Source organism: Protopterus annectens, chromosome 1.part2 (assembly GCF_019279795.1).
Source record: "Protopterus annectens isolate FY-2018-M chromosome 1.part2, PAN1.0, whole genome shotgun sequence".
Lineage (NCBI taxonomy): Eukaryota > Metazoa > Chordata > Ceratodontiformes > Protopteridae > Protopterus > Protopterus annectens.
The window spans coordinates 831,328,471-831,349,556 of NC_056727.1; the positions used below are offsets into that span (position 1 = coordinate 831,328,471).

At 42.1% G+C, this 21,086-nt stretch overlaps 1 protein-coding gene across 2 annotated transcripts in view; it reads left to right on the forward strand.

Moving 5' to 3' along the window:
- The window catches only part of HEATR1 (HEAT repeat containing 1), a 1,780,420-nt gene that overhangs the window by 1,361,293 nt on the left and 398,041 nt on the right, over positions 1–21,086 (forward strand). For both annotated transcript variants that reach the window (XM_044059100.1, XM_044059109.1), the window contains exons 33-34: positions 6,259–6,311; positions 6,850–6,973. In XM_044059100.1, the coding sequence (XP_043915035.1) occupies positions 6,259–6,311; positions 6,850–6,973 (177 nt within the window). The remainder of the gene's footprint in view (positions 1–6,258; positions 6,312–6,849; positions 6,974–21,086) is intronic.

The window sequence follows — 21,086 nt, forward strand, 5'->3', positions numbered from 1 at the left end:
TCTAAGGCTTCCAATAGAAAGAGTCTCTCTTGTTCATCAACTTGTCAGCATCCTGATACCAAAGGACAAAGCACCAGCATCGGAAGTTCTGAAAGTATTAGGCATGATGGTAGCAGCAATTCTAGCCATATGCACGAGAGTATTTCAATGGCTATTGTTCACTCAATGGTCTTACCAAGAGTTCCCCATGAATCACTCCATAATCATCACAAATTCTTGCAAGACGGACCTTCAGTGGTGGTGGACTTCACTTTATGTCACGATGGGACGCCCATTTGTGCTACCCCCCCCCAGCGGATGCTTCCCAGATAGGGTAGGGGGGCATTTTCATGGAAAGACTGCCCAAGGCACTTGGACCGATCAAGAGACACATCTGGAGATGGGAGCAATACTTTTGGCGTTGCAGTACTTTCAGATCTCTATCCCTCTGGGTACGATTGCGATTCACACAGACAACATGTCGGTGGTCTGGTACTTGAACAAACAAGGAGGAACCAGGTCTTACCCCCTTTATCGAGAAGCTCTCAGAGTTTGGCTGTGGGCTGTTTCCACCCAGCGCTTTCTGTTGACAATGCACATCCCGGGGAGATCCAGCGTGATAGCAGACAAACTGAGCAGGGCAATCTTGTTGCCCCATGAGTGGTCCCTCACGAAAGAAATTGCGGACAGGATATTCCGCAGGTGAGGCCAGCCTTGCTGCGACCTTTTTGCCAGTCACATGAACATGAAATGCAGAAGCTACTTTGTCCTGATTCCCCCTCCGGGAGAAGCCCCAAGGGACGCTCTCGTGCACGATTGGCCTCCAGGACTCCTCTATGCGTTTCCACCAATCCCGTTGATACCCAAGGTTTTACAGAAAGCAAAATCCCTGGGAAAGGACCATCATTCTTATAGCCTCTCATTGGCCTTGTCAGATTTGGTTCCCCTTCCTTCAACCTCATCTTTTGGAGGATCCTTGGATCCTGGACCCAGTTCCAAACCTTCTGACACACCTGTCAGGGGACCTCCATCCTTCTCTGCAGTCCCTGAAGCTGACAGCTTGGCTGCTCCAGTTCTCATCATAGCCAGGTTCCATAACCTTTCCAGTGAGACAAAACAGATCCTTTTGTACTCTCACAAATCTTCTACCAGAAAGCTATATCTTAGCAAATGGAAGAAATTTTCTATATGACCCTCAAAAAATATTGATCCTTACCAAGCCCCTATGGCTTCCATTTTAGAATTCTTGACTATGATTTTCAATGAAGGAGCTGCAGCAGCAACAGTTCGGGTACAATTGGCTGCTATTTCTAATTTTCATCTTGGATTTGAAGGTTTGAATATCATGTCTCACAAGTTATCCAAAGCATTTCTCAAAGGGACTTTTCATATGAGACCTCCTGTGAAATTTCCCTATTCTCCATGGAATCTAAATTTTATGCTTTCACATATAATTCTCCCACCATTTGAGCCAGCTTCTTCTTGTGATCTCAGATTTTTGTCTTGGGAGACCATCTATCTGGTAGCTATTACTTCTGCCTGCAGAGTGTCAGAGCTTCAGGCTTTATCCATCAAGCTTCCCTATTTGATATTTCAGCTTGACAGAGTATCACTTAGAACAAATCCCTCATTCTTGTCCAAAGTTTGCACTGAAACCAATCTCAACCAAGTTATTGATTTGCCAGTTTTCTTCCCCAATCATTCTAACAATTTTGATTGTCTAAATGGTTATCTGATTGTATCACCTTTGCCTATTCAGCTGCCAATATACCTTTGCAACACAAGATTAAAGCTCACTCAACCAGAACAGTTTCTATATCATCTGCCTTTTCTGCCAGACTTCCTATTGATAATATTTGTGCAGCAGCCACTTGGTCAAAACCTCATACTTTTATCATTCATTACAAAGTTGACAGGGCCTCCTTTGGATCTACGGTCCTGAGAAATATACTCCCGTGAGCCACCCTAGATTGATGGTGCTTGGGACGCTACCCATCAGTAAAGAATGAACGGCGAGATTGAACAACTTCACATAAAGAAGCTATGTACTTACCGTAATGTTCCATGTGAGTTCTTCATCTCGCCTTCATTCTTAAGTCCCTCCCTCCTATCCCCTCCTGGGCTGAAAAATGACCGAGATGCTGGTTCGATCCTGGCTACTCAAACCTTCTCTTCCTTTTCTTTAGGAATGTAGAGTGACATATGGTATTAGCATACGCAGCAAACAAGATCTGAGGTAATTCACAGGTGCATCATGGGATATGGATTTGGCCTCAAGCTATTTGAAGACCTTGAGCTTTGCAATTGGCAGTATCAGTAAAGAATGAAGGCGAGATGAACAACTCACATGGAACATTATGGAACATAACTTCTTTTTTTGCTATGTACTTTATAAGAAAACAGTGTGACATGGCAACACTGTGTTTAGTAGACAAAAAATATAGTCTGGTTTTATTAAATTCAATGGGAACTAAACAGCTTAGCTTTGTGCATCTGTTCTATAACCACCTATTTATGGGGAGTAGTACAGATGTTATACAGATGCTGTGCTCCATTGTTACAGTCATAGCCATATGCATGATTGATGCATGGATATTTCATGCACTCGCCAATAACTTGTTTTAATATTGAAACATTTTATGCTGTCACTGTTGCTTCCTATTTTGGAGGCATTCTGAGAATTCAGACCAAAGCTGAAAGCAACATGAAACTCTACAAGAGACAAGATTTGGTTCACAAGGATACATTTCCACATGTATGCCTTAGTCCTTCTAAGTAACTTCCTCTTATTTTAGCTGAAGTCTGGAAGCTGAGGGATTTTGTTTTCCACTAGGTAACAGCCTGTAGTTTCTCCTAAGGTCAAACAGTAAGCCTTTGTCTCCAGGTGATCTCAAGGTCCCCAGGGGTCACTGCGGAGTATATTTGAAATTTAGTTGTAGATGTACATGTACAGCTTATAGTGTACCTTAAACTGGCATTAGTAAACTTTGGAACCTGCCTCTCTGTCCTGCCGTCAAGGTAATGACTTTTTTTTTTTTGTTCATGCATGTTGTTCAGGTATATGACTTTTGACAGAGTGGGGACATGCACTAACAGTTTGCAAGCACATTTTCCTTTTTTCTTGAATGTTGAGTTTTTGTCACATCTTTATGTTTGTATGATGTGAATGCCAAATTCCTAATAACATCAGGCTCTTTTATAGTGTGCTGTGACACAAGGAGAGTCCCTTCTGTTGTAGTTTATTCCACACTGCCAGTAGTACTTTTACTGCTGCACTTTAAAGCAAGGCCTTGACCTAGCAAAGTCACCATCATACCAAAATTTCTCAGTTTTAGGAAAAGATTATTTCTTTTCATCATCTTTTATTTTCTGGTATACTGTCTTAGCTGCCATAAAGAAGACCAGATGTCTGTAAGTGATGTAAATGTAATTTTTAAATTTGCAGCTGTATCAATTAAGTCCTCATTGACTCCACTCAAAAGCTTGCTGCCTGTCCCTTCATTTCTGTTTATGCAGAAAACTTTTCTTCAGAAAAGTACAGCTCTTTGTCTTATTTTTTTTTTAATATAAACAGCATTTTTTACTGCAGTAATGAAGGTAAAGAAGTTTATTCTTTTTCCAAAGCAGACTGATTTTAAGATTAATCCCAAAAGACTTGATGTATTCTTTGACACTTTAGTGACAGAGCTTTCTCCCACACCTTGCTGTATTTACATACCCTTGTCTTTGTTTACGTAAACATGAATCAGATGTGCACATGTAAATCCTGTTAATACTTAACAGTAATTTGTGCAAGGAAGTCAAAAACAGTGGAAATTACTTTTTTTCCCTTATAAAGATGGTAAAAAATTAACAGCAGTCATGTTTGGACAGGAAGTAATTTTGATTGCAGGCCTTGGATTGAGCTTTTTTTTCTCTCATTAATGTGAACAAAACTGTCTGTGCCATGGGTGTAGAGGGATAAAGCCCTTACTGCAAGGCTGCCTGCAGAAGCTGGTGTGGGAGGAGGCAGAGCAGGAAGGACAGATGCGGCTTTGATGGCTTGCCTCTTTTTGTGAGACAAGAGGGGGGCTATCAGGTCACTCATTCATGCTGTAGAATTCCCAGTGGAGAACAGAGATCCAGTGTGATGCTGCCATCTTGAGAGGGTGTGTCAACCAGCAAACACGAGTAGTACACCCTCACTGACACCATTCTGAACTGTTGAATGGTTATGGACCATGCACAGAGAGATTAAGGCCTTAATGCTAATGCTGCAAACCTTCTTGGCCTCGTATAGATGACATTTATACCCTCCACTGCTCATCTGCCACCTCCGGGAGGAAAAAAAAATGGCTGTATGGGTCATTGGAGAGAGAAGAGCTTGATGTCCCTGAGACAGAGGAAAAAAAAAGTAGTGTTTTGTTTAAAAGTGAATCCCCCCCCTCCAAGCCCTGCACCACAGTTAGCCAAACTGTTGACACGTTTGTTCCCAGGAGCTCAACCCTAGTGGTCCTTTTGTTCCTCAGAGGTAAGAGTTGAACAGGCCAGAAGTGGGAGCAGTCATCTTCTTGCTAAGGATCTGTGATTGTAATAAACTCTTTCTTGTCGATGGCTTGTGAGTTCTGCATGCACACTACCACATGTGCTTACCTCATGGTAATGCAACACACCGATGTGCATTGTAGCTGTCATCAGGCCCATAACCATGAGTGATGCATGTGTTCTGCTGTAGGTGTCACCAGTGCAGCAAGCCAAATTGCCAGATTCTTTGCAAGAAGGGAATGTTGGCATTTACCTTTCACTTATATCTTCCCCACCCAGTCCCACCAGCACCTGTACCAGTAACTGAACAGTGGGTATCCTGGGTCACAAATAAGCTTTATTCCTGTATACTGGAAGTTTATGTAATAAGACTAGATTTTTTAATGTTTATTTATCCTTGCTTCCTGCTGATTTTCATCCTTCTTGTCATGAGCCAAATTAATTTTCTGTGGTGAGACTAAAACTGGTCATGGAAGCTGACATTATTGCAGCCATCAAAGTTTTCCTATTATATAACCTTAACCCCCCCCACCATTTGACTGCTATGCATGTTTTTAAGTGCAGGAGTATGCAAGGACTTCCCCTGAGGGCTGTACGTGCATCATGAAGGCTAGCACATATGTGGCTTGATAGGGACGAAGCATAGATATTAACTTTTGCTGCTTGCAAGACACCTTTCCTCTGATAGGTTTCCACAGTATAGTGAGTTGACCCCCCCCCCCCAGGATGGACAAGCTAGCTTTGGCCATTTCATGACTATTTTCCCCTGCCTGATTTCTCTACCACCCAGGCCACAAGTCGAACTTGATCATTTAAGTCAAAGTCAAGCTTTTTAAACTGTACTTCATTGAGTTAGGTACAACATTCAAATTTTAATGTAAAGCTTGAATCATTGGTAACATTATTTATATATCAAATCTGAGACCAATGCTATTGTCTAAGAGACTGTCTGGTACTAGTTTGTGTTTAGGAAGTCTGATACAGATACTTGAACTGTTGCATTTGTTTTTAACACTGCCTTGTCTATTTCCATGTTAAAATTCCATCCATGTAGCTGCTATTTCCAATAGATAATGTAGTCTCCTTCTGATGTATTTAAATATAACAAACTATTCAGAACTGTTTCACCTACATAAGTTATTCAGTATTATATAGTAATTTTATGATGCTTGGATGCAGTAGTAGCTGGATGCATGCAATTAAAACATTGCAGTGAGCTTTGACTACACTTTCAGTAATTGGTAAAGTGTGTTATAATATTTATGATAAACAAATGAACACGTATATATCCAGCGCTGAAGTTATTTTCATAGCCTTTTGGAGTGCTTGTGTACAGTGCAAGTCAATGTAACTTTTTTCTGAAATGTATATCTTCATATAGGAGTAACGTGAACAAAACGTCTGATTTCATCTCACAAAGTTTGTTAAAGTGTGTGTGTGTGTGTGTGTGTGTGTGTGTGTGTATATATATATATATATATATATATGTGTGTGTGTGTGTGTGTGTGTGTATGTGTGTGTGTGTGTGTGTGTGTGTGTGTGTGTGTATATATATATATATATATATATATATATATATGTACACACACACACTTATTTATACCTGCATATAATGTGCACATGTGCATTAAGTAGATATGGATAGATATGTGCAAAGTAGTTATAGAAAAAAGGTGGACATAGCCTTTTGCCCTTAAATGATGGTAGGGGCCATTTTACTCATACAGTATTTCTTTTCATTCCAATACATATTAGGTTGCTGAGTGTGATGTCAGTCGACAGGTGGCTTTACAACAACATGAACAGAAGTAAGTCAAAGCTTCCTTCATTGTTCTAAATGGTGACTTTTTTATCTGACCATTTGTAATGTGTGATAATGTTAAAGTGTGAATGTTTTATTGATGTGTTGTCTTCATTACCTGAGAATTGTTTTCTACCTGTACTGAGCTGTTATCTTGATAATGTTTCCTTTTGCAGCCTTTTGGAAGTCTACATTCTGTTTCTGTCTCTCTCTCATAGACAGGGTTGAACAAAGGAAATGTTTTCCACTAAACACAATTAAGTCCATAAAAGTATAGCATCCCAACCAAGTGTTGAAGCTAAAACAGGTCTGCAGCCTTTTTTAGTCTGCTGGTGTTTAATTTCTTGCAACATTAATGATACTTTTATGTGAAGATTAACGTCCCTTGTATCACTGTTTTTAAAACATTGTGTTCCTACAGCTGAGGAAGTATTAGATACTGAAATGTTAAAATCCTTGATCACAAACTGACTGTGGCTTTTTTTTTGCTTAAGGAAACTAATATATGTTATATCCTACTAACCTGTTTTACACTGTTTTTCTAGGCTGTTGGAGGAAACTCTCTGCTATATAAACATGGTTGCTCGCTCTGTGGAAGAAAATGCAAATAAACCAACTGCAAAGTTTTGGAGAGCTTTGCTCAACAAGTCTTATGAAGCGCTGGATAAAGTAGGTCCCAGGATACTTTTCTTCTTTAAACTTCTTCACAAAGCAGTAGTTGTAGTGGCCTATAGAAGCTTCCAGTATGGTGGATATAAGCAAAGGATTACATGTATGGCAGTGTTATGGGAGAAGCATGTACTGCACATGTTGAAAACATGCACTGCACATTTTATAGAGTCACAACGTTAGGTTTCTGTTCATCTGCTACATAATTGTGAAGATTTTTTGCAGGATTCATAGTATCCACCAGAGAATGTCCTACATCCTCCAGAGATTTGTTTGAAGCCTGTGTTACTGGTACGACCTTGCTACCAAATACTGGAACTGCACAAATTCTTTCTGTAGAGTAACATTTTTTGAGCACTCACCATGTCAGATAATATGACTTGGATGCTGTCTGCTCTAAGTAGCATTTGGAATTTATGAGATCACAACCCTTGCAAAAAATCCTTGTAATCTCTACATAGCCGGCCTTAGGCATAGGCCAACTAGGCAGCCACCTAGGGCGCCGCTGTAGCAGGGGCACTTTTTCAGTGTTTATTTGGTGTGAGTAGACCAGGATGGGGGCACCAGGTGGTGTGGTGGGGGCGCCGTGGAGCCCTTTTGCCTAGGGCACCAGTCGACCTAAGGCCGCTCTTGAATCTCTAACTCTCACTCAGCGATGCAGATTCCTCTCACCAGCACACTGTTTCTTGCAAATCTAAGTGTGTGCGCTATGTCCTGTTAGTCACGGTCTCTTTTCTGCTACACACTCGGTTCATATCCACATTGTTTTATATCCAGTACCAAAGTTTCCTGCCTTTGATGCCTGAGAAACTTAGACCTTCACTTTTTTCCCCAGATTTGTCACTTTGTGCAGGACCTGCATTGATGCTGCCTTTGAGAAGCACATGGTGAGAAAGAATGTTACAACTGCCAAATTTTCAGGTCTTGCCACTCTAGGCAGAAAGGGCAGCAGGATGGAGGCTTAAGTTACTTTTCACAGAGTGGAAGTATTGGAAGATGTGAGCATAGAACTTTGTAGAAGGATTTTTTTTTTTTAAACGAGAAACATTTTTATTAAATTATCATGTATGACATAGGCAATCGTACATTTATATAAGTGAAAACAAACTATATTCACATAATTTTAGTTGCAAACATTATACATCATGTATAATCTATCCAGTTATTGTCAGTCAGACACTACACAGCTCATTCAAATCCTGCCTTCTTTTAAACCTCGATCTAATGTTTTTTAGTTTGATCTAATGTTATCTATTTCATTATTCCTAACGACTGGGTCCTTGGATCAGACATGGGATCCGAACCAGCCATTCCAAAAGACAGTTGCAGCTAATCTCAAGCTCCTCCCACCACTCCTGCAATGGCCTGCAGCTTCCACAACCCTTCAGATCTCGATTACTGCCTTCCTGTACAGACACCTCTTATGCTATCTCGAGCTAGTGACAAGTTAATGCCTTATTTTTTTTTTCTCTCCAATTGTGTGCCTAAACTGTATTAGAACTTTGTCTATTCCTCCCCTCCTTCTGTTAGAGTTAATTGGGTGTTAGGGTTTTTGTACTTTTGTTCTCTTTTTCTTCCCTCCCATATGGCCATTGGCCTATGTTTTTCCCCCTTCGCTAACTTCCCTTTCTGTTTAACAAAAAAAAAAAGAACCTTCCTGGTATCTTTTCGTTAATTATTAGTACCTTTAAGTAGTTATGTGGTGTAAGTGGAATAACTACTGTGGTTAGTGTGCAATTGGTATTTGCTTGCTTGGTTGTATGAGGTGTGCTCAATGGTGGACAAGTCCACTGGTGTTGAGGTGCATCTCTTGTGGACACAAAATTCCTCACTCAGACTCCCACGACAAGTGTGTATACTGTTTAGATGCTGCTCATTTGGAGCAGGGATGGTGAGGTGTGTGCAGCCTTTAACTCCCGGCCCTTAGCGGATCGCCGCAACAAGCTAATTCTTAAAAGGGCTGTTACCATCCTCCAGCCAGGAGTCTCAAAGGAACCAAAGAAAAGGGTACCTTCAGTTTCCTCTGGGGCTTCTACTCCAGTTCCGGAGAAGAAGAAACAACTGACAGATCCATCACCATCAGATCCTAGGAAGGCCAGGTCTCCTTCGAATCAGAGGAGAACCTCAGAGCTGGAGCTATTCACCCCCGATGGTGCACCTTCTCAGAACTGACCTCTCTGATCTGAATACCTCAGCTGCTAAGGTGCCTTCGGATTCATCCAAGGTTGTTTTCGTTCAGAGCTTACCTTCTCAGAGCTGCTCATCTTCAGCTCCAATGGTTTTGGATCCAAGGTCTCGGAGCCATACGCCGAGGCAAGAGAAGTCTTTTTTTCCCCCTTCAAGGTTTACCCACGCCTCAGTGTCCAGAGTGATATCTTTAGTTTCTCCTCTTGCTTTGTCTCTGAGGAAACAAGGAAGGTGGATCCCCACGGTTGTTGGCCTTCCAGTTGGCAGAGAGGGCATTCTTCAGACCTGGAAATGCATCTCCTCTTCCTCTGGATCCTATGCAGTCCTCATCTGGTCAGAGCCTTGGTCCCATTCATCCTCCTCCCAAGGTCAGCACATCCAGGATATCCTCCAGCCTCCCACCATGGCGGGTGTCTCCTCCTCTTCTGAGTCCGTCCCTCTGAGTCTTCCCCCAGAGGAGGTGCACCGGAATAGGATGTGCAAGAGGAAGCACGTCGACTCCCCCTTGGAATCTTTGACAGAGGACATTGATCTCGATGAGGGAGAAGGGTCCCCTCAATCTCCACCTGATATGTCCTTTGGAGATATTTTAGAGATCCTGAAGCACGAGGATGGATGGTCTGCCCAGTCTCCTCCTTCGGAGGAATCTTTGTTTCTGGAAGCGTTCAGGATGGGCCCATCTACATCCCAGGTGTCCCCTTCGACGAACGAGCTCATTGATCTGGTTTCCTGCTGGGCTTGGAAGGAACCTGATGGAATGGAGCCTGTTCCCAAGCATGCTGACAAATTCTTGAGCCCTACACTAGATTGTCCCCACTGGTGCGCTGCCTGACTGTCGTCCTTAAATTAATCCTGAAAATAGCACTGATGTCTAGGAACAAAATTAAAGCTATAAATCAGTTTGTTCTTCCTGTTCTAACTTTCAGTTTGAGTGATTGACTGACCCCAAAACATGTTGGATAGATTAGCTAAGAAAACAAGGATGCTTCATGCTCACCAAATGATTTATAAAAATCAGTGCATACCAAGATTATATATTCCCTATTCCAAGGGAGGGATGGACCTCCTTGAAATTGATTACATGTATAGATCTGCATTTGTAGAACTCCACACACATCTGCTGACCTCACAAGACCCAAGTGTAGTAAAAGTTTTGAAACATGAGGAGAATAAGTCTAAGATGACTTCTCTGCTTAATTTAGCAGAAGCATATCGGCATCGAGCAGGAATGAAAATAAAACCAGATGTAGATAAAAATCGGGCAGCGGAATGTGCCAAAAAACAAAAGAAAGAATATAAGGTGAAGGACCAGATGAGAAGGCAAGAAATGTGGAAAAAGCATAAATATAGTTGCAAGTATAGAAAACTTCTGGAAGAACCTTATGTTGATCAGGAACGAATGTAGGAATGGTTGAGGAGAGGCAAATTCAAACCAAGAGATGAAAAGTTAATATTGGCAGCCGAAGACATTGGGCTATGTACACATTGGTTTACAAAGTCCATTGAACATGTGGGAGAAACAGACAAATGTAGGTTTTGTAAAACCGAATGGGAAACAGTCGCACACCTCATTGCTGGTTGCGACATAGCAATGGCAGAAGGACTGTATACTGAAAGGCATAACAATGTTGCAAGACTGTTGCACTAGGGGTTGTGCAAACATTATGGTATTGAAGTGGCTGAAAACACTGGAAACATAAACCACAAAGCATCATAGAAAATGATGAAGTTTATATCAGATGGGATCACCCATTTCCAATAGTTAAAAAGATAGATGCTAGAAAACTGGATATAGTGGTCCAAGAAAAGAAGACAAAAGTAGCATTGATCATTGAAATCGCCACACCCAGTAACTACAGTGTCTTGCATACAGAGAGACACGAAGTCATAAAATATCAGGATCTGTAGGAAGAAACGAGAGCAATGTGGAAGAAAGATACTCCTACAGTTCCAAAAGTAGTAGGAGCAACGGGGCTTATAAAAAACAATCGACAGTCATATTTAGATATGTTACCAATCCACGTAACCCCCGTATGAATTGCAGGAGGAGTCATTACTGGGCACATTGCTGGTGCTGCGAAGAGCACTTTTCGGTGACATCAAAGACTGAAACAATACTAATTTCATAAACTTTAATTGTACTTTGACTTAGGAATGGGGTCCATTCCTGACATAGTATTATAAACCCAAAAGATTTGGAGAAATTAAAAAAAGAGTAAAGGTATTCCAGTTGATGCCATTATTGTGGCAGCGGCCACAAAGAAGGAGCTAGCGGAGCAGAGCTCCTCTCTCTACCCCTCAAACAAGAAGTCTCTGGCCTTGGACAAACATGGGAAGTGCATATGCAACTTTTTCACTGAGAGTGCTGAACTATTTGGCACATTTTACACATCTTTAAAGAGATCTGGCCAAGGAGGTCACCAGTTCTCTGAATGCTTGTTGGAGGAGGACTTCAGTAAGGTCTTTCCCCAGTTGTCGACTGTCATGCCCTTAGCTAACTCATCAATGAGGTTGACTTCCAGCTCTGCGGGAGGTACCTCTTGAACAGCCAGAACAGGCATAACCCTAAGGAGACAAGCTTGGTTGAGGCATTGCGGGTTTGTGGACCCTTTAAGGCATTTTTTACCACTGCTTTCTTTGATGGGTCAGTAAAGGATATGCTTGACCCTGTCTGTTGTAGGGATCAAGTTTTCTCCCCCGCAGAGGCCATTTTCCAGGAATCAGTGCAGTGGGAAGAAGATTTGGTTCAAAAAATCTCAGGGTCCTTTCCCTGATGCTCATGATGAATCCTCATCCAGAGGCAGAGGATGAGGTTTCAATGGAAGATGCCCCCCAAGGGCAGAGGGGAGTCCTCAGTATCAGGACATTAGGGAACCATTCACTGATGGGCCCCATCACCGCTCCTTAAGAGCTTGCCCTACTTTGGAGGTATTTGGGACAGACCATCACTGCACCTAGACGCCTGGACAAAACTAACAAATAATGCCTGGGTGCTAAACGTAATTTCCAGAGGCTATTTTATTCCCCTTTTCCTTCATCCCACACCACCTGCAAAGAAACTCCCTGACATACCACCCAGTCAGAGGGAGTTCTCCATGGATGAAGTTCAAAAACGTCTAGGAAAGAGTCATCCAACCAGTCCAGACCATGCAACAAGGATGTGGAACTTTTCTGTGCTTCCTTTTGGTGCACTATATTGGACCTGAGCAACCTAAATTTATTTGTCAAGAAGTCAAAGTTCTGCATGGTGACAGTCCAGGCCATCTTGCCCATACTACACAAGGATGATTGGATGTGCTACATAGACCTCCAGGACACGTACTGTCACATAAAGATCAGCTGGTGCTTCAGGAGACTTATGCGCTTCTGGCTGGGAGCTGGTCATTACCATTTCAGAGCAATATCCTTTGGACTCAACAAGCCTCCAGGGTGTTTACCAAGTGCACGTTGGTAGTGGCAGCTCACCTGAGACTGCAAAGATTCCAGGTGTTTCCGTACCTAGACGATAGACTCCTGACAGCACAATCAAGGCATCAACTGGAATTGGTGTCACAGTATCTCCTTCATATCTTACAGTAGTTGGGGAACACAATAAATCTGGAAAAATCTAATCTGACACCCGTGCAGGTGATAGAATTCATAAGAATGGAAGTGAACTCCATCACTCAGATAGCGAGCCATTCAGTACAGCTAGTGTCCTCTCTCAGACATCAGGTTCAACTTCTATTAGATTTGCCTTCTCCTCCAGCAAGACGTGTTCTAACAGCTCTAGGTTCCATGTCAGCTGCCGTACTTCTAGTGCCCTTAGCAAGGTTTCTTATGCAAGTACTTCAGTGGACACTAGCAGTCCAGTGGTCAATTCTGTATCATCCCTTAACTGTTCCCATAAAATTGGCTCCAGTTTGCAGATGGCGTCTTTGATGGCAGGTGTCATCCAGTGATCTTCATCTAGGCAAACCCCCCCCCCCCCATTGGCCACAGTGGCCACGAATGCTTCCTTATCGGGGTGGGGGGGGCATTTTGGAGGAAGCTTGGTCCAAGGCACGTGGTCTACCCTGAAGATCAAATTGCATATCACAGTTCTGGAGATGAGAACATTCCTTCTGGTGCTGCAAGCTTTTCAAGATTGTTTTCCTCTGGGAACAATAGCAGTTCATACAGACAACATGTCAGTGGTCTGGTATATCAGCAAGCAGGAGGGGACAAGTTCTTACCCGTAGTGCAGGGAGGCCATGAGAATGTGGGAATGGGCGATCTCCTCAAACTGTTTCCTGATTACAACACACATTCCCAGGGAGACCGTGGTTCTTGCAGACTCAGCCGATCCAATCTGAGCCTACACGAGTGGTCCCTGAATCAGTCAGTAGCGAACCAGAGATTTTGCCAGTGGGGCCAGCCTTGCTGCTGCAACCTCTTTGCATCTCCTCTGAACACCAAATGCAACAAGTACTTCCCTCTGATCCCCCCAGGTGGGAAGCCATCCAGGGATGCTCTAATACACAATTGGCCTCTGGGTCTCCTGTATGCCTGTCCACCGATCCCATTGATACCAAAAGTCGTACAGAAAGCCAGCAGGTTCAGAAACACATTAATCCTCGTAGCCCCCTACTGGCCTCATTAAATATGGTTTCCCTCCCTACAGTCTCATGCCAAGTATCCACCATGGATACTGGATCCCAGGCAGGATCTGATCTCTCACCCATTAGATCAACAGGACCTCCCAATCTAATTTCTTTGAGACTAACTGCTTGGTTTCTCCAATTCCAGTGATGTTACGAAAGTCCAGGCTAGCATATCCTGTCTGTGACACCATTCTTGCTTCTCAGAAACCTGCTACAAGAAAGTTTACAGTAGCAGATAGAAGAGCTTCTCAGTGTGAGCACATAACCAGAACATCAACTACTTCTTACCTCCCATTTTAGCCGTCCTACTTTTTCTAAGTTCCCTTTTTCAAGAGGGACAGATTTCTCCATGATTAAATTAGAATTGATAGTGATTACTAATTCTCATATCACAGATGATTCACAGTCATCAGCTTCCATTTCTTCGTCTAGGTTATGGAAGGCCTTTATGAAAGGAATATTCCTCCTTAGGCCTCCTGTGAAAGACCCTTCTCCTCCTTGGGATCTGAATCTAGTTCTTCAAAGTCTTGCACAGAAGTCCTTTGAACTGCCTGATTCCTTTGACATAAAGCATTTAACCTGGAAAACTACTTTTCTTGTGGCCATTACATCCACTAAGCGAGTATCAGAACTGCAGGGCTCGTCTTCTAAACCACCTTACATCTGTTTTTCCAAGGATAGAGTATCTCTGAGGATGAATCCCTCATTTATGCCTAAGGTGGCTACGGAGGCTAACATAAACAAGTCCATTCATCTCTCGTTTTTTTTCCCCAAGTACTCTAACAGGGGTGAATGTATGCTTCATCTTCTTGATGTTTATAGACAGTTGCATTTCTTCCTGCACAGGACCAAGGGAGTTTAGGAAGTCTGAGCAATTGTTTCCTTTTCACCCAACTGGTTAGGTCACCCAGTGTCAAAAGTAACCCTAGCGAAATGGATCACCAGTTGTATCTCCATCATTTTCTCCTTGAAGGGACTGCAATTGCCCTGTCCACCGAAGGCCCACTCTACCAGATTAGTGTCTGCTTCTTCAGCCTTTATAGCTAGAACTTCAGTTGATGGCGTGTGTGGCGGCGACATGGTCCAAGTTACATACCTTTGTTTTGCATTACAAACTAGACATAATTTCCAGAAACAGGGCAGCTTTTGGATTCATGGTGTTCAGGCATATCCTTTCATAGGGGCCACCCTGGGTAATTATGTAGCTGGGAACTCTAACCCAGTCGTGAGGAGTAATGAAATGGACAAAATCAGATTTAGGAGTTATGTACTTGCCATAACTTGGTATCTGTGTTGTCCCATTTCATTATTCCAATTTTTGTTTTTCTGGCAAATCATTGGCAAAGCACTGAGAATTGAAATTTGAAAATAATGACAGGCATTTGAGTTTCAGACTTAATACCCTCCAGAAAATGCATACTAATGCAACACCTGTTATTCTATCAACTTTCTATGTTTGCAAAAGCAATATTTAAAATTTGTCCCAATTTTTGAGCCTTTGTACTCCCATTATTTACCGATTTGTCCAGATCTTGCTCTAAGAGGCTGAGAGGTACCCTCTTTAGGTATTACAGCCACCATGACTTTCTTCCTGGAAGTTGGTGCTTCTCCTCCACTTAAAATACTATTAAACAAAACCTTCAGATCTTTATCACTTTTTTCCCTCCTAGCTTCCAAACTTCCACAGGAATACCATCTATTCCTGGGGACTTGTTGTGTGGTTATACATCACCATTTTTATCCCATCTGCTCCTGTCTTAGCTGTTAGTAATTTGCATCATCTACATTTATCCTTGGCATATTTAATTTGTCTGTAAACATTTCCATTTGTACCTTTTCCTGATCTCCATATTTCTCTGCTTTGTACAGAATTTCATAAAATTTTCAAAATATGTATAGTACTACTACAGGATCTCTATTATCTTCCTTGTTATATAGGCTCCCTAAGTTTGGTGACAACCCTTTTCTACTTTCTGTTGCCTCAGTTGTTGTTCTAAAAGTGTTTGTACTCTGGCATTATTACCAAAAAAAAAAGAAAAACAGTTGCTTAACAGCAATCTTTCTAAACTCATGCATATTATTCAGGTAATCCTTTATTTTGCTTCCACTCTGCAATTGCTCCTCCTCTTGTTCTGTGAGACTCCCCCTGTTCTGCAATACTATTTGTCAGGCCCTCTAAATAATTCTTGTTGCTTCTTAACCATCTCTGTCTTATTTCCACCCTATTTTTTTAAACTCCACTTCAATTTTGCCCCACTCCCTAGTTATGTTTTCAGAAGGAATTCCTATCTTCTGTAATAACTTCAGAATAATTTCCACTATCTTTTCCTTAAATTCCTCTCTTTTCATCAGATAGGTGGGAAAGCGCTAGTGTCTCATTTTTGTTTCATTACCCTGCATTTTTATTTTAGTTATTATTGGCACGTGATCTGAAATAGTTATTGTATGGATATCAAAACTTTCAATTAAATGCATAGGTTCTTGGGAAATCTAAATTCTGTCTAACCTAACCTAGTTTTTGCATCGTGGGGAATAATGTGCAAATTCACTTTGAACTCCTACTGAATTCATATCTTCCATACCAAATGTTTTCATAAATTTCTTCAAAAGTCAGCCCTCCTTTGTTTTATCTCCCTTCTGGGCCCCCCAGACACATCTTCCCTGCTGCAAATAAAATTCTAGTCCCCACCTGTAAGTAATATTCCTTGCTGAAAACTGATTATTTATCCCAAAAGTGTCTTAAGCTCCATTATAGCAGTTTTAGGTGAAATATAAATACATGCCAGTGTAATCCTCTTCCCTTGCCTTTAGCCCTTTAGTACTACATACCTACCATTGTTATCTTTTTTATCCCCTTCTCTTACTATTGGAGCTCCTCTTGCAGTTAATACAATTTCTCCTCTTTTCCTTTGTCCCAGGTATTCCGCTGACCAACCATCCTGGAAACCTTTGTTTTTTAATCACATTCACATTACTTTCTTTTTTGTATCTTTATATATGTATATATATATATATATATATACATATATATATATATATATATATATATATATATATATATATATAATGTGTGTGTGACAGACCATTATCATTTAAAGATCATATTGAAAGGCTCATTATATTAAAAAGTTATTATTCTCACCTTTTATTTGTAACAGATTTTTTGTTACATGCACATACTAATGTTTGCCAGGTTGACCTTTTCTATAGTTGTTTCTTGTCATATCCATTTGAGCCTATGTCACATTTTACAAAGGAAAAAAAAGTACATGTCCAATACACTCCTAAAACCTATTAACTTAATATTAACACACAAAACAATGTGCATCTTCAAATATCAAATATTGAAGTTTTACCTTCCTAGTAGGAACAGTTGTCCCAGACTGACAGCCACACACTCACTCATCAGTTAACATAAAAGGAGGATTTATCCATGCTAAGACCCATGATACAGTTTGAGATTCTGTTAAGTGCTGTGTTTGTCTTTTATTGCTCTCCCAGAATGACAAAACACTTGAATGCTTTCAGAAAACATTACCTCCTAGCCATTGAAACAAAATAAAAACTATTCTGTTTGTATTGCTGTTTATCAGGTTGTCTCCATGGAGATATGAGAACCATGTCCAGGGTTGCTTCTACAAATATTTTTTTGCTAAAGGAGAGATTTATTGTATTCTGTGTTCTCTTTTTGTGTTTTCTCTTAAAACTTCACGTTAAGCTGTTCTGTCATGCCTTTCATTCTTACTGATGGGTTCGGAGCCGATCCTCGGCTCCAACTCGGCGTAATGCAAAAGCCAGAAGTCTTCAACCAGCTCGAGGCTTACTCCCAATCCCATGATGCAATGGTGTTTCCCTCAGATCTCGTTTGCTGCTGCAGCAGATCGGGAGTGATTCACCAGCTCGGGCCAGTGAATTTGATTTTTTATTTTCAAATATTTAGCTTATATATATTATATTAGGGTTTTGTTAACTTGTTAGCGTAATTCTTGTTATCGATTGTACCAGTATATTCTTTGGCTATCTTTCTTCTCTATTTCCTTGTGGCCATTTTTCATTTTAGGCCTTGTAAACCTCCCTATTCCTTAGCTAGTTAGTGTGATAACCTCATGTGAGAATTCGTAGATATACTTTGCTAAAGTGTATGACAGTTTAAAAATATATATAAATATTTATTTAGAGAGCTTGTTTGACTTAGCTGTGTAGTGTGTTAACGGATTTTTTTTCCAAGTGTGAAAATATATATATATCCTTTTTCTTAGAGTGTGTTAATTTATATATAGCTAGATATACAAGTTTATTGGTTCATTAGCCTGTTTCAATCAGAAGGCTTATTTTCCTTTGGCTGAACCTCATTGTTGCTTTGAGAGCTTTCTGTGTGTGCTGCTGTATAGGAGAAGTGCGTTACAATTAAAATGTCTCAGGACAAGGATAAAGAGGCTATACAGTCCAAGTCAGGATTTAAGAAATGTCCTAAATGTGGACAGAAAATGTCCATTACAGATGGGCAAATGGAGTGTGTGTATTGTTTGGGTACATTACACCTTCAGGAAACTGTTCCATCTGCCACTCATTTAGTTCACGTGTTTTGCATGAGAGAAGGAACAAACTAGTGGTTAGAGGATTAATAAAGTCTTCCTTTTAGAAACTGTTGGATGAAGGTCAGTCCAGTCATTCCAATTCCTCAGAGTATTTGGAGCCAGCAAAATCTCCTACTACATCTAAGACTGGCAGACAAACAACTTCAGTGCCACTGACTCCGGAGCCGACAGTTGTCATTGTAAGGAGCCGATCCCCAGTATTGGAATCGGTAACTCCAATATTGAAATCATCAGCCCCATCTTTTTGGTCCTCAAGGAGCTTATCTGACATGGACATAGATCGTGTGGTGCAGAAGCTACTTCAGACACCGGCATTAGCCAAACTTTTGTCGGCTCCGACCCCTTGAGCCTCGGAACCGACTAAAACCACCCCCTGCTACTTCTGTTCCTCCTCCGATCCGACTTGAGGTTTTAGAGCTGAAGTGCTCAGAGCTGCTGATAGTGGAGCCATCGGTACCAACGCCTGCTCCAGGACTTTCGGGTCTGATATCTCGAACTACTTTGGTGCTGACTGAGGCGTCTAGGAGCTGACACTTGCCGGTCGGGTCCGGGGAGGGTAGTCAAACTGATATTTCAGGTCCGACTTTACCTCTCGGGGCTTCGGCACGGGTGAGTTTGGCGCGTACCTATGGCTCAGAGCCCACTGTTTTGGTGCAGAGGGAAACCACTGTTTCTTCGGATCCAGTGGGTTTATTTGCATCGGGACCGTGGTGCCTTTGATGCCATGAGGAGAGTATTGTCCCCGCGGACAGTCACTTCATCAGATCCGGCAACTTCCTCCCCTAAAGCACCGGTGTCTACTTCTGCATCACAGATTCCACAGAAGTGTAGAGACCCAGAGCTTCAGGAAGCCCCATTGGGTGAGCCCTGCTTTTCTGAGACCTCACCAGAAGTTCCCAATGAGGAGGTACCTAGGAAGAGGTTATGCAAGAGGAAGCATCTGGACTCCCTTCAGGAATCTGTCACTTCAGGCACTGATTTAAATGAGTTAGAAGGGTCCCCACTGTCACCCTCTGAAGATATCTCTTTCGAAGATATCTTGGAGATCCTTAAACACCCTACTGATGATGAATCAGTCTACCTGAAGGCTTTCGGGTCTCAGCCCTCTGCCACTCGGGCGACATCGCCTTTAGATGAACTTATAGACCTAGTTTGTCGAACAGCACGTGAGTCTCCAGATACAGTTGTCCCTAGGAGGCCCAACAAGTTTATTACTTCACCACAGGACAAGGCATTTCTTACTAAAGGACTCCCTATTGATGCCATGGTGGTGGCGGCGGCCACCAAGGAGCTATCTGAAACTTCGATGTCTGTCCATCCCCCGAATAACGATTGTAGGGTCATGGACAGATATGGGAAGTGCACGTTTACTTCAATGACTTTTGCCATTAGGTCACTGAATTATCTTATGCACTTCACTAGGCTACAAAGACATTTCATTAAAGAGCTAGGAGATGCTCTTCAGGGTTCAGTAGCTGCAGGGATCTCCAAGTATCCTCCCAGCTCTCTACCCTTAATTCCATAGTAAACTCGTCTATGCGTCTGGTTTCGTACGCAGCTGAAGGAGCGAGGAGAGCAGTGACTTCAGGAATTGCTTTTAGGAGACATTCCTGGATGCGCTTATGTCCATTTGCAGAGCCCTTTAAGTCATCCTTTATCATAGGTTCATAGGTTCATACTAGGCTATCTGCCCTAGGGCATTTACAAGCCTAGCCAGAGTGTGTGTGGCTTTCGCCACCCCTTGGAATGAGAATACTGTGCCCATTTAGGGTTTAGTTTACTGTGCCTCTGTCTAGTAGTGACACAGAGATGACCCCCCAGGGTAAACCTACGATCTCCCATCCACTTGTCAAGATTTCTGTTGGAAAGTCAGTGAGGGGCTCTGCCTAACATGGACTGGGATTCTGTTCCAGAGTGTAGGGAGCCTCTGGGTTATGAATCTGTCCCTCCAGCACGTCCTATTTATTTCTGTGTTGAGGTTCAAATCTCTCGCTCTCGTGGTTCTGGTGTATTTGGATTTTCTGAGGTGGAGTATGTCCATTAATTCCGGATTGGATATGGCTTTGTACGTCAGGCATGGATCGCCTCTGAGTAGGCGGTATGCGACTGAATAGAGCTGGAGTTTCTTCAGCCAGGCAGCATATGACATATGTTTGAGACCCTTGATCCTCTTGGTGAGGTACTTTTGGGGTCTTTCTAACTGCTGCAGGTGTTGGGTAAGGTACATCCCAAATGGGGCATTGTACTCAATTATGGGCCTGATAAGGGAAGGGTATAGGGGCACAATGACCTCTCTTGATCTAGATGTGAATCCTTTCATGATAAGGTGGACAATATAGAAGGTCTTCCTAAACACTTTGGCAATGTGAGTGTCAAATGAGAGGTTACTGTTAACTTGGGTCTCTAGGTCCCTGATTACTTCTTCCATACTTAATGGATTACCACCTATGTGGTAATTTGTGGGTACTTTGTTTTTCCCAGAGTGTATGACTATACATTTTTTGGTGTTCAGTTTAAGGCCATGGCTCTGGCACCAGTTATCTGTTTCTATGAGGCCTTTCTGAAGGATGCTTGTGTCCGCTGGACTATCAATTATGGCGCCCAGTTTGCCATCATCTGCAAACTTTGTCAGCCACAATCCTCCTATGTTTGCTTGCACCTCGGAAAAATAAATGCCGAACAAGAGGGGTCCCAGGCCCGAGCCCT